This window comes from Sylvia atricapilla, chromosome 6 (assembly GCF_009819655.1).
Source record: "Sylvia atricapilla isolate bSylAtr1 chromosome 6, bSylAtr1.pri, whole genome shotgun sequence".
NCBI lineage: Eukaryota > Metazoa > Chordata > Aves > Passeriformes > Sylviidae > Sylvia > Sylvia atricapilla.
This window is the reverse complement of record NC_089145.1, coordinates 10,908,065-10,922,302: the sequence shown is the minus strand read 5'-3', so window position 1 is coordinate 10,922,302 and position 14,238 is coordinate 10,908,065. Positions and strand designations below refer to the sequence as shown.

The 14,238-nt window shown below is 43.7% G+C and overlaps 1 protein-coding gene across 1 annotated transcript in view; it reads left to right on the top strand.

Annotated features, from left to right (window-relative positions):
- Nucleotides 1-8,731, top strand: part of SWAP70 (switching B cell complex subunit SWAP70) — a 35,021-nt gene extending 26,290 nt beyond the window's left edge. The window contains exons 8-12 of the mRNA XM_066320757.1: nucleotides 2,668-2,775; nucleotides 3,930-4,096; nucleotides 4,858-5,056; nucleotides 6,290-6,386; nucleotides 6,708-8,731. Coding sequence (XP_066176854.1) covers nucleotides 2,668-2,775; nucleotides 3,930-4,096; nucleotides 4,858-5,056; nucleotides 6,290-6,386; nucleotides 6,708-6,817 — 681 coding nt within the window. The 3' untranslated portion in view covers nucleotides 6,818-8,731. The remainder of the gene's footprint in view (nucleotides 1-2,667; nucleotides 2,776-3,929; nucleotides 4,097-4,857; nucleotides 5,057-6,289; nucleotides 6,387-6,707) is intronic.
- Nucleotides 8,732-14,238: the final 5,507 nt, after the last annotated feature.

Genomic DNA, 14,238 nt, shown 5'->3' with positions numbered 1-14,238 from the left:
GCATTAAAGGCTTTGAATCTAGAAAGCAAATAAAATAATAAAACTCCCACATTTTTAGAAGTCTTGTCATTGTCACTATTTGTGGCAAGGAGAAATTTGTCTTTTTTAAGATTAATCTTGCACTGACAGTCCTATGTAGGTATTGTTCTGTTTGCCTTAAACAGAGTCTGACAGTGGAAGACTATTTTTAATTGAATTTTGGCACCTGTGGTCTACCATGTTGTTTAAGATTCAGAATGCAAAATAGACAATAAAGGATAGCCTATATGATACCTTCTACTAGTAAGTAATGTACCTCTTAAAAGAAATCATTAAGTTGGATTTCTGCACTGTTTACTTTATGGAAAAATATTTAGCGGGGAAGACAACATGAGAGCAACCCCAAAGGAGCAGTAGGATGTTAACAGGCTCCAGTTTCTTAAAAATCATAATGGGGAAACTAAAGAGAGTTGTGGCCAGAGGCATCTTGTGAAGTGGGCTGGTTAAAATGATATCTCCAGAAAGTATCTTAGGTTCTGACATGACCTACTGCACTTTGTCTAGGTGGAACTACAGGGGGAGGTACATTGTTGGAGGAACTGAAAGTGTTTGATTAGTTAGAAAAATGTTCTTCAAGGAAAAGGCTTTGTAGATGCTTCAGGAAACCGGATTGTTCTGGGAAGCTTAAAGGTTGATTTGCTTCTGATTGCAATGAGCCACCATTTATGCAGCATCTGCCAAAGTGCACTTTGGGACTGGTTTGTATTCTGGTGGCTCCTGCAGTAGAATACTTCAGAAGAATAAATGCTTTTGTCTAAATTAGATTTTTTTTTCATATTTTTAATGGAATTTTGGCATGTGCACATTGAACAGACAGGAAGGTAAGTTCTTCCTTGTGTGAGAGCATGCACAAGATGTGTGCACCCTGCCTGTTTCAGTTTGGGGTCTTGCATGGCCTTGGAGACTCTGTGCTGTCTGACGCCTGCTGGAATGGTGTGTTCCTGTTGACTCCCCCCTCCAACACTTGTGGCTTTTCCCTGAAGTGCACAGTTCCCAGTAACCTTACCTGCTAGGAGCAGCTTTGGTGGATTGAGCAGGAAGTTGCTGATACTGAGTGGACAAAGATCATTTTCTTGTTGAGCTCTCTGGCAGTGGCCTGGCACCCGCCCTTGCCTGTGACTCTGCACGTTCGCTCTCTCAGCTCAGTGTTGGCAATGTTTGTTTAATTTCAAAGCGAGGAAGGAAATCCAGAGGAGATTTCACTTAAATAGGCATCTTGGATTTGACTACATGCTTTTGAATGTCCTGGCAGAGGAAGAATGCTGCCTCTAAAACACTGGCATCATTTAAGCCTTGCAAAAGAGAGCAGTCCTGTGCTATATTCTGCAACGTAAACCTAGAAACCTGAGCCTTCTCCTTCACTTCTTCCCATCTATTTCAGATCAGAGGGATACTACAAGCATGTGAAAGAATGAAAGTTTTAGCTTGGCAGTTGTAATCATTAGTTCATTAGGGGCATCTCATTCGTTCATCTAGGTTGGTGAGGGAGGATGGTTTAAATGTGGTACCTTCAGGAGCATGACAGAACCAGAGAAAGGTTTGGTTTGGCAGGGACCTTAAAGATCATCCAGTGCCAGTCCCCCTGCTGTGGGCAGGGATACCTTCCACTACACCAAGTTGCTCAAAGGCCCATCCAACCTGGCTTTGAGCACTTTCAGGGATGAGGCAACCACAGCTTGTCCTAGTGTCACCTCCTCTGGGCTTGCTCCAACCAGTCCATGTCATCTTTATGTTGTGCTCTGCTCTTACTAAAGGTCTGTGGAAACAATTTCCACAGCTTAGCATAGGAAAAAAAGAAGCATCAGATAAGTTTCTTAGGAAAATTTTTTGAAGGAATGGTTTTGTTTTCAGTACTGGTAAAGTTTAGGCTAAGGCTTGAAGATTTCTAACCTTGTGGGGATTGAAATCCTGATGAAAAGAAAAACTGTGACCACTGTGTTTATTTGCAAAATCAAGATGCAACAAAAGTAAGATAAGATGGAGGAAGGTGGAAAGGTACCGACAGCTGTTTTCCTTAGCTAATGTTCCTCCTAATTTCAAGTGGTGATTATGGACCAGGATTTTACTTACCTTACTTGGCAGTTTAGAGGATGTTAGAGGGATGATTCACGATAGCACAATCACTTATTCTAGTCAAAGTTCGTAGCACTTCTGCTTTCCCATGGCAATTCAGTGCTTCTCATTTCTGTTTCTGTATGAGCTCTGTGTGTGCTGGCATGTTTTCCCTACTGGGAGTTCTATGCAATCTTGCCTGAAATGTGATTTTTCATAATAAAAATGGGATCATTTTCTATCCTATTGAGGTAGAGAAGGAAATACTCTGATTTCTACCACTTGAGCAAAGCAGGACTCAGAGGAAACTTGGAGATAGTCAGGTAATTGCCTTTTCATTGGTAAATTTAAAACTGTCTTGCAAACAGTCAGGATAGAAAATTGTATTTAAAGGCTGTGAATAGTCTCAGACATTAAAAAACCCAAACTGGTGCCTTGATGCTTTTGAAGGCTTCTTCCTTTTTTGTTACAACAAAAAATTGTTAAATAAGGTTCCATTCCCTCAAAATGTTCAGTTTTGACAAATTTGGTTTTTTCCTTCTTTTCTTCTCCTTATCCCCCACCCTTCTCTTCCAGCAACTGGAAGCAGCAGCTGCTCGTGCTGCTGAGGAGGAGAAGAAAAGACTTCAGACTCAAGTTGAATTACAAGATCGCTTCAGTTTGGAGCTGGAGAGAGAAAAAATGGTGAGTAGTGCACGAGGGGTTTTGCTGCTATTACACATAGGGAGCCATGTGTTCAGCAAGGGCTTCCCTCACAGGCAGCCACTGAAACGATTCCACAGATTCTGCAGGAGGCTGGAGAACGGAATCTGTGTTGCATTTATTTGAGATGTAGGAATAAAATATTTTTACTGCTGAATTCAAATACTGGAACAGCTTGGCTACAATTTGTACAGCATTTAAAGTTTAAATGTTATTGAAAAATTGAAAAATAGGCTGTTTGAAGGATAAATGCAGACTGAAGTTCTCTTTGCAGTTTTCAGAGATGGAGAATGTGAGGCCAGTACTTGCTGTATGAATAAGCAAAATGAATCAGGCATAATCAAAATGCATTTTACATGTTCCTAGAAGTATTGCTTTTTTATGCTATGTTCTTTTACAAGTATATACACACACAAATATAAAAACCAAAGAAATATTGTTGCTTTACAATACTCTTACTATTCAGCTACACTGAGGATTCCCCAAAGAACTGGTTTTCAGTCTTCAAGGGCTTTGTCAGGTTGTTCTGTTAGCTTGGAAAAAAAGTAGAAAAAAGCAATGAGATGGGACATCTCAGAACATTAATGCACAGAGTGCTGCTTTATGGGCTGAGCATGAATTGCTGAATACAATCCCTTTCTGGGTCACTGGGATTTGGGTCAGCTGAGGGGAGCAGGCTGCAGACCAGTGGGGCAGGACATGCCAACCTCCTTCGCTGTTTTCCAACCCTTTATCCATCCTGTGCCATCATCCAGAGACATAAGTGTGTGAGATACACTGCTGCCAAGGGGGGAGTGAAAAGAGTGCCATTAAAGCAGCCTGACCTTCATGTCTGGCCTCTCAGCAACCTTTCTCTTCCTTCAGCTGTGTACCTGTAAACTCAGCAACAAGATCAAGCTGACTGAAATTAGGTTTGAACCCCTGTAGAATTCCTGTGCTGCAGAAAGTAGGTCAATAAAAGTAGCCTGTGTTATTATTTATTTTTTTAAATGCTCTTAGTTCCACATCTGCAGATCTAACCTCAATTTTATCAGTTCTGCTCTGCAGTCAGCAGGAAAAGGTTTGTCTCTGAAAACATGGCCTGAGGGAAACCTGAGTTGAATGGTAGCTCATGTGTCCCAAATTTATCCTGCTAGGTAAGACAAAAAATGGAAGAGCAGGTTGCTCAGAAATCATCTGAACTGGAACAGTATTTACAAAGAGTACGTGAACTGGAAGAAATGTATAAGCAGCTGCAGGAAGCATTGGAGGATGAGAAACAGGCACGTCAGGATGAAGAGACTGTGAGGAAACTTCAGGCCAGGTATGGCTTTGACCAGGTGGAAAAGTGTTTCTGTTCCCCCTGCCAATAGTGAGTACCTGTGCCCTGCTGCTAATGCCTGCTTGCCTCTTGGAATGGGGAGCTACCTTCAAGTCCAAACATAGGAGGGACAGATTTTAATTTTCCTTAAGATATGGAGGCTGAGGCTGCTGTTTATGATTTTTAAAATATGTCTGATTAGCCTTTAGCAGAGGGCAGTCTCAGCAGTTTTGGAAAAGCAGGTGCAGTTATTTCTCCATCATGCACATGTTGTGCATGTCAGCATGTGAAAAACTGAGATCACTCTGTACAGGCTTTTCAGCTGTTTATTGTATAAAGCAGTAACTGTAAAAATTACTTTCTGCTGTATTTTATCACAGGTTTAAACTAATGATAAAGGGTTAAATTTCTTCCTACAGGGGCTTTGTGGAGTGTGGTTTTTTTTCATATACTCAGTCCTCCTAAGACAATGAAGATAACTTATGCATGCCTGTTTCTTCTGGGGCTCTGTGTTGTGTATTTGCATTATTGACTACATTTTCTGAATAGCCCTTTGTAGCAGTCAGAGTGCTTGCATTGCTGGCATGACACTGAAGGCAAGCCAGCAAACAATAACTTTTTCCTTGCTTCCCAAGTTTTTTTTAAAACAATGTTCTCTTTCCCTTTAAAGAAAATAAAAGGAAAGAAAAAATTAATTAATTTGGCTTCCCTACATGGATACAACTTATGTTAAAGTGCAGTTAATGTCACAATCCCCATTGCAGATTGCTGGAAGAGGAAACTGCAAAGAGAGCTGAACTGGAAAAATGGCATTTGCAGCAGCAACAGACCATTCAGATGACAGAAGCAGAGAAGCAAGAGCTGGAAAACCAGAGAATGATGAAGGAGCAGGCTCTTCAAGTGGCCATGCAGCAACTGAAACAACTGGAATTGGAAAGGAAGGAGGCCCTTGAGCAGTATGAGGTGAGCTGCTCTGGTCATCAACCTCTCATCCTTAGCCACAGATTGAATTTGAAGTTCTTCAGTATTATGATTCTTTGAGGGTTAGTATGGCACAAAAGTTATAATAAGAGGTAGGATAGTCGGGTTGGTTTTAATTTTTTTTAGTTTTTACTCAGTTTCTAGACCAGTAGATACATTTTAAGAAGAGGATCTGTTTCAGACACACCTCTGAACCTCTTTTATTTATTTTTGTCACAATTTGCATTGCAGGCCAGCTCAGTCACATCCTGAAATACTCTGTACATTTGTCTTCTACTGCAGACTCACTTCATGTGCATGTGCCATAACTGGGTGCATTTTCTTCCCAGTTAGTAATTCTTGCAGTGTTTTGATGATGTCATGGCACAGTATTGTCTTCAGCAGATGAAAAGTCAATGTGTTACTGTAGGCACCTACTCAAAAATGTACTTAAGCACTGAATGGAAGTCAAGGATAGGTAGGAATTGGCTCAGATTCTCAAGTGTGCAGCAATGCCCTGTATCCCAGATGCCAGGCCTGCTCTCTGCCCTGCTGAGTGTTTCTGGGAAGAAATAAGAGCCAGAATCCAGCAAGTACAGAGGCTGAAGTGCTGCATGCTTTCCAGGGCTAGAGAGGTGTTGTTCTGCATTTGTTTAGGTCAGGAAGGAAAGCCTGGCTGGGTTTGTGTTTAGCAGGGGAGGGTGTTTATGGGGTGAGCTCTGAAGGACAAGCCAGGGAGCTGTCTTGCCTGGCACAGAACGCAAATGCTGCACTCACCGCAAACAAGGGCCCAGCTGGGGTAGTGGCCACTTTACAACTTCCCAGGGTGGTGTTACATCTCACACCATCACAAGATTGCTTCTGGCTAGTACTCGACTCTTCTTTAGGTGACATCTCAGGCTTTTTTGTATGGGAAGCATCTTTTACTACTCCAGAAGAATTGCTGAATACAATAGACTTACAAAACCACAATAAAAGTCCACAAAACATTTATTTTGGAAATAATTAAGCATTCCAGCCTTCTATTTGGAATTGCCAAAAAGACCAGTCTAGGCTGAAAAATGAACACTAGCTTCATTACATAGCTACTGAAGCTTGTAAAACCTTGTTATTTTGGAATTCTGGTTTGACAGCTTTTTTGGGGGGGTGGGGCAGGGGTGATGGTGACTAAATTACTTAGGATGGTAAACAGAGCAAAGCTGTTCCTGTTTTCAAGTGGGCTCTGTCTTATTTCAGGAGGTTAAGAAGAAGCTGGAAACGGCAGCTAATAACACCAAGAGTTGGAAAGATAAAGTAGCTCATCATGAGGGATTGATTCGACTAATAGAGCCAGGTGAGCTATCAACAGAAGAGTTGCAAAAATATGTATTTATTCTGTCTCACGCACTTCCATTACCCGGTGACTTAGTGAAGTCTGCTTTTTCCTGTAGTTTACTGGTTTCACAGCAGCCTATGAATATCACCCTTTGTGACAACTGCTGATGGGAAGTTTCAAGTCTTTACCTCTATTGGCCCTACTGCAATGATTTTATTGTCATTATTGGGGTTTTTTTATGTTCAAAACAAAGCGAGGATCAGCGTGAACACTGTATTGCAGGTGTGTTGATGCTCCTGTCAGACCTGCCTGTCTCAAGTGTTGCTCTCTGTCTTCCAGGCTCCAAGAATCCTCACTTAATCACAAACTGGGGGCCAGCTGCCTTCACTGAAGCTGAACTGGAGGAGAGACAAAGGAGCTGGAAAGGGAAGAAATCCGCTTCAGAGTGATGGTGGCAGCTGACATGTGGCCTGAACAGGAGCCCACCTCCCCTTGCTCTGCTTTGCACAGAGCAGCCTCTCGCTTACAAAGTTTAGTTTGCTCAGCAGGTTGGGCCTGTCTGCTCATGAAATGCTGTTTACCACGCTGGAGGGTCTGCTCAGAGCTCAGCCATTACAGTGGGTGGTGTCTGACAGGATGTGCTGTTTTCTCTCACTTTTCCAAGATTTTGCAACTGAAAATTTGTATTGAAATGTAGCTTGTGACAGACAGAGTTGTTCCTATAGTAGCCTGTAACGATCTGACAGCAGCTAACCAGTCAGGCAGCATCACTTTCATTCAGTGAGGGAAGCAGTTGTTCTGCTGGTTTGGTTTAGTATAATTTCAACCCAGGATAAATCAGTCCTGAAGGTTGTGTCCAGCTCTGAGATGGAGCATTACCTTTCCTGCCTCCTTTTACTTTTACTCTGTCCCTCTGTTGCTCTCTGCACAGTGCTTAGTGCTCAGACACGTTCCCTTGGCAAGGGGGGCTGGCATCACTGGGTGCCTGCTGCCTGCTTGGATTTGGTGTCCTGTTTCCCTCTCTTTGCAGGAATCCAAACAAAAGAACTGGAGATAGGCATGTAGAAAATGCTGCTGTAAGACATTTGGGAAAAGTTGTTGTGCAAGACAATTTTTTGTATTCATACTTGAGAAGTGCTAAATAAAGCCTTGAGAGTTCTCTTAGTAGGTTAAAAGATGAAGTTTTTGCTCACAGATTTCTGAAGCAGATGAACAGAAGGTGGTAGCACACACAGGGCATAGATCCTCTGTGTCAAGGCTGTGTTTGTGTAAGAAATCTGATTATAACATCCCACCATTTTTAGATGTAGCACTTTTCTCTTATTTGTAATTGGAGGCCCGTTTAAAAAAAGGTAAGAATATTATTTTTCCAAATAAAAACATAAATGTGTAGTGATATTGTTTAGAGGGAAAAAAACTGATTGCTGTCAATGAAATAACATCAGTCTTTTTAGTACCAGGACTTCCCAAAGAGCCTGTTGTGCCTTACCATTCTCTCCTGGGACAAAGCCAGTTATCTCTGTTTCTGAAGGGAAAAGGAACAAGCCTGTGACTTTGCTTTGCAGATCTCCCACACCAGCGTTTCTCAGTAAAACAGGATTCCTGCCAACTTGTACAGACATTTGGAGATGCCCCCTCAAGGAGCAGGTGCCCACTGGTGTGGCTTGTGAGCAGCTTTGACTGTACCCTGGCCATCCATCCCTCACCTGCTTGTTAGTTCAGCTACATGTTAAATTATTTGTAGTAAATAAGAAATGAATTTTTCAGGAGGATAAGCAGTGCCTTGGTGTGCAGCACTGTGGGTCTTGAAAAAGCAGTAGCTGTACAGAAGTGGTGTCTAGATTTGGAAGTCATAAATAGCATTTTAATTGCCTATTAACTAAGACTCACTCAAATACTGAATCTTTTCAGACATTTATTCTCTGGTTATATTTTTATACTAATTGAAATGTTTAATGTTTCAGTAAACGGAGTGCTGATTAGAATGGCAGGAAAATCCAGGATCTTCCTATTTATACTCACTGTACAGGAAAACAGTAGTTCCTTAAACTTGATAACAAGGCATTTTTTTAAATTGATCACGTTTACAGAAGCAATGTGAATAAAAAAACCCCAACCACCTGTAATAGAATTACTAGTGTACACAAGGTTAAACTTTGCTAAAGGAGCTGGAACAGTATTTATAACTACCAAACATTTTATGTGGAGAGCAGAAGGGGTATTGGGGCTAATCTTGTTTAATTTTTCTAACAGTCTTTATTTTTGACAACAGTTTTTTAAGAACACCAAATGATGCATGTTTTCATATTTTTTACTGTTCTTTAGAAATGGCTGTTTAATAAAGTAATATAAAGTCATTTACATTTTGGAATTAATGGTTGTCTTATTGCCTGGGTTTCTTTTGGCCTATTGGAGTTCAAAATCCAGTCATTGTTGTGTGGAAGAAGTTTAATGGTCGGATCAATGGGTTGTGAAAGGCATAATAAAGGCAGTGGTCACATGATAACACAAATAGACTTTGTTTTAGCAGCACTCCTGCTCTTAAATGTTTGCATTCAGTTCTCCTTGCTGCAGCCTGAGACAAGAGCAGGGCAGGCTCAGCAAGGGAGCTGTTGGGACAGACACACAGCAGCCCCTCATAATCAGCCCTGTCTGTCTATCTGTCTGTCTGTCTGTCTGGGGTCAGCTCTTACTCACTGGCAGAAGAGGAAATGAGACAAGGTTCCTTTTAGCGTCATTGTCCCTGCTTGCTCTGACGAATTAAGAAAGCTTTGTGTGGAGCTTTGCTCAGTAAAGCTGGGGGGGAGTCGTTGGTTTAAAAATTAAACCATTTGCATGCTGAGCCAAAATCCCACTTGAGAATGAGCCCCTTCGAGCGGCACTGAGCAGCATCCAAAGGGAGCACGGAGCCGTGAGCCACCACCAGTCATGGATCATGGAAATCTGCATCCCGCTGTGCCATCCTTTCTGCTGGGGCCAAGGGTTACTGCTCTCCTGCTCACGGTGAGGATATCCCCGCTGAACTGTGGGACCAGAGATGCCACTGCTCTGCCCAAGGAGCCCTAACTACACCTCAGGCCGAGGGAAAGCTGTGGCTGCTCTTCCTGAACCCTTGGCAGGTGCCCTGGAGGGCTCAGCCCGTTTGTTTTGTCTCCCAGATTGAGGTTTCATTTACCTGCTGCTGGAACAGTCCTGCAAGCCACAGCCCCAGTACCGTGCTGTTCCCTCTGAAAACAGGATGGGGGGTTGGTTTGGGTTTTTTGTTTATTTTGGTGGGTTTTTTTGGGTGGGGTTTTTGTGTGTGTGTTTGTTTGTTTTTGGTGTGGTTTTGGGTTTTTTTTTCCCCCTGTGACCATTTTATGGAGCTGAGTTATGAGCCGTGCTCACTGGATCACACATTCCCAAACTGTAACAGGCTGGCTTCAGGAGCTCATGTTACTCCTGCTTCACTGTCCTCCTGCATGAGCAGCCGCGAAATCCCCTCTCTGTGGGGGAGAGGAACAGTGTCTCGGGACAGAATCTGTATCCTGGGCCAGCAGGGGGGGGATTCAGCCCCAGAAGACCTGTTTGGCCCTGTTAATGGCAGGGGGATTGGAAGCAGGTGACCATTAAGGTCCCTTCCAGCCCAGTGGAATCCTGTGGCTCAGTCATGCAGCACACCTGGAGCAGGAGCTGCACCATCCCTCGCAGTAGAAGCGAACGGAAAATAACAGCTCCGATTTTTATCTCAAATATGTAAAGCAGTTACGTAAACAATTCTGAGCAAACCACTGCAGGGCCGGGAAAGGGAATACCACAAGACCTTTCAGCTGCTTTGGGGCGAGAGGTCATTATTTGTTCCCAAAGGAAGAGGTGCTGGAGGGCGGCCGGTGTGCCGTACTCTTTGTCCTCTCAGAGAGAGGTTAAATTCCTTTAACACATAACACGATTTCTAGGGGCTTTCCGAGTCTGCCGTTTCTGGCTGCTTACTTGATAATGGTGGCTCTCTCTGCGCCTTTGTTTATTTGTTGTTGAGGGGTCGTTTGTTTGTTTTTAACAAATCTTTCGGGGTCACCGTGGCACCCCCGGCACACGGAGCTGTGGCCCGCGGGACGGGAAGGCGCCGGGCCGGGACCCGGGCAGCCTCATCGCTGGTCTCCGGCTGCCACCTCGTGGTGGCCCAGCCCGGCGTCCCCCGACGGCGATGCTGCGGTGTTCCCAGCCCGTGCAGGAGCCCCGGGACAGCCGCCGTGCCGCTCCTTCCCCTCCCGGCAGCGGGTGCCAGAGAACAGCGCTGTGCCGCGGCTCAGCCCCGCCACCGCCTCCCTGCCGTGTCCCTGCCGTGTCCCTGCTCCAGGAGCCCCTCTGCCAGCTCGGTATGCTCACAGACACCCCTCGGCTTAGGAAAAGAAGGATTACTTTTCGTTACGACGGACCTGTGAGTTAATTCCGACGTGTTTTCCGAACGAACCGCGGAGGATAAGGCGTACAGCGGGATACAGCGCCCAGCAATCGCGCATCTGCTGGAGCAGCCCGGGCTGGCATGCGGCTTTCCTAAGGGCAAGGAAAAATGTGTGCAGGAGGTTACAGCCTCTTCCCAGGTGCCTGTGTACACGCCCCGAGGCTGCCGGAGCGGGGCTGAGCCGAGAACGTGCTCAGCATCACGTACCCTTCTTTTGGGAGCAGCACTCGCCTTCATCCCTTCAGGCCACAAACAGGCTGGCGGTGTGAGCAGCGGCTCCCAGCCCGTGTGTCGGGGCTGATGTGGCCCTGAGGGCCGAAATAAAGTGCAAACAGAAACTTTGTGACACTGCGTGAATTTAGAGACAGCGCTGTGGTTTCCGCACATTTACTCTCATTGTGAGCACTGATGCCTTGGGAAGGATGACCTGAAACAGAGACTCGACAGAGACAGAGAATAAAGCAGGTATTTATTGAAAGGCCTTTAGGGTACATTTTGGGTTGTACAAGAGTCTGACCAGGGCTGCACCCAAGGTGGACTTGGAATGTCACAAAATGGAGAACTGGTCATGAGGTCTTACACTTTTATAAGTTTTGGTCCATTTGCATATTGGGGTTCAGTTGTCCAATTACAGCTTTGTGTTGTGAAGCCTCATCCTTCTTGTTTTCTTTCTTCAGTCCATCATTGTTTGTGCTTTTGGGCCTGAAAATTTGTAAGCATTGTCCTTGGTCTTCAGCAGGAAAAGGATTTGTTTTGTCTTCCTGCTCTGTGAAGAGAACTCACTAGCACTTAATATGAGGCTCAAAACTGCATCCCTGGGCAGTACAGAATCTGAAATACATGAAAGCTAAAACTTAAGGCATCATTTCCCCCCTTTAGAGGCTTGACAAGGCCTTTTCCTTGTTGAGTCTCTATTTTAAATATTTACTGAAAAAGGTATTATGTAACAAATAAGTATCTAGCAATAACGATTAACAATAATTAACATGTAACAATAGATAAATATCTAATAACACTAAACATCTAGCAACAGAAAATATATAATAATAGATAAATATCTAGCAATAATAATAATAATAAACAGTAATAAACATCTAACAGTAATGATGTCTTGTACAGTTGGGTATCATGCAAAGAAGAATAATGATGATTGTTAACAGCTCTTTAGGTACAGAGGAGAAATCCTTAAAAGAATGTTTTTGTCTGCACCAGTCTCTTTTTACATTTGTTTCAGGAGCAGAAGCTTTCTCTGGATTAGTGAATCCAGGGTCCTTTGTCAGCACTTTTGAGGGTGGTCAGCAGAACCTGGAATGGTCCTCTCCACCTGGCTTACAGAAGATCACTGTCCCGCCACTTAACATAGACCCATTCTCCAGGTAGGAAGGGATGTGCAGGTGTGTCCAGTGCTATGGGTCTGGATAGCATGGTGTGAGTCTGGAGCTTCTGCAAAGTAGAATATAAAGCCATTAGATGTCTCTGTAAATCCAGTTTCCCCTTCACATGAATTTCACCTGGAATATCTGATATGGTCTGCCATACAGTATTTCCTAGGGACTGATGTTACCCCTCTGCCTTGGTTGTATGCTGATTCTCAGTAAAGCTATAGGCAAGGTCTGAACCTATGTCGTGGATGTTTCCTGACAAATTTTGCTAATTTGTGTTTTGAGACTCCCATTCATACATTCAACTTTGCCACTCGCTTGGGGTCTATAAGATGTATGCAGATCCCAAGTAATTCCCAAATCCGGCTAACTTCTTTAACCACTGTTGCAACCAAGTGTGTTCCCCTATCTGCTGACATTCCCAAAGGAAACCCAAACCTTGGAATCACATGACTGTGCAAAACTTTCACCGCTTCCTTGGCTGTGTTAGTGCAGCAGGGGTAACTCAGCAAAATCTATTTGCCAAAAATCTCCAGGAAGATCTCCTGCGTTTGTTACTCCTAATACAACTCTTTTCCTCGTGTCACGGTTGTTTTTACAGCAGATATCACATTTGCTCACTACTGATTGTACAGTGACAGTCATTCCCTTTCCTATTACTACCTTTTTTAGATGTTTCAGAAGATTTTTCAACCCTGAAATGTGTGTTTTCCTGTTCTCTCTGACCTAGCTCTTGAAGGATCAGGGGTAGGACTACAACCTGATTTCCTGGTGTAACAGCCCATCCCCTTTCTCTGAACTCAGCTTTAAGAAACTTGATTAGTTTGTGGTCTGCTTGGTCATATTTTGGGGTGAACCCTGATAAGTCAATCTCTTTTGGTAGAATTACTGTGAGAATGCCTTTTTCTGCAATCCCTCTTGCTGCTTTATCAGCAAAGTGATTTCCCAGTTCTACAGTGGTTTTCCCTTTCTGGTGACCTCTACAATGCATGATAGCTACTTCTGCAGGTTTTTTAATGCTCTCTAAGAGGGCAAGTATTTGTTCAGCGTGTTTGATTTGATTACCTTGAGCGTTCAGAAGTCTTCTCTCTCTCCAGATGGCTCCATGGGCATGGACAACACTAAATGCATATTTAGAATCAGTCCATATATTTACCTTTTTTTCCTTTGCTCAGGTTCTTGTCAGTGCAATCAGTTTGACTTTCTGTGATGACACATCTGCTGGCCCTGCCTTGGCCTCGATCACCTTATCCTGTGTGGTTACAGCATAGCCTGTCATCCTTCTGCCATTTTGCATAAAGCTGCTCCCATGTGTAGAAAGCTCCCAGTCTGGATTTTCCAGGGGCACATCTTTCAGATCAGGTTGGCTGGAATAGACCTCTTCAACTGTTTGTAAACAGCTATGTTCAGGCTCATTGTCAATTAAGGTGGAGGACAGAAACAAGGCAGGATTTACAAGAGGAGTTGTTTTCAGGGTAATATCATCCTGTTCTAATAATAGTTCTTGATATTTAAGCATCTGGTTTCCAGATAGCAAATTCTCCCCTTTTGTTCCTGAACAGCTGCTGGCATGGGGTGACACTACAGTGTGTCAGCCAAGGGTGAGTTTTTGGGCTTCCTGGGTCGGGAATCCTGGCCAGCCTTGGGCACCACTGTCTGTTTGTAAAATGGGCCACAGCCCTCTCTTGGTTCCTGAGGCTTTGTGCTAGTACCCCACTTGACAAGAGCCCTTCTCCTGCCTTTTTTCTCATGTTTTAGCCTAATTGACAGAGGAAATGTAAAAGGATATGAGCAGCAGGGTCAGAGGAAAGCTCATGGCAGTCATAATGCTGATGAAAAGAAAAAAAGAAATCATGATCTCCAGCACAATTGCACTCACTTTCCCCCATCAAACATTACTTTGAATTCCTTGGTGAATGAAACCACAAAAATTTAACTCTTTCAACCCTGCTCAGTGTGCTCATAGCTCACATCACTCTTCTGTCTGCCAAAGGGATTTGATTAGCACCAGCTTTACACACAGCTGTTAATTATAATTGCTAATTAA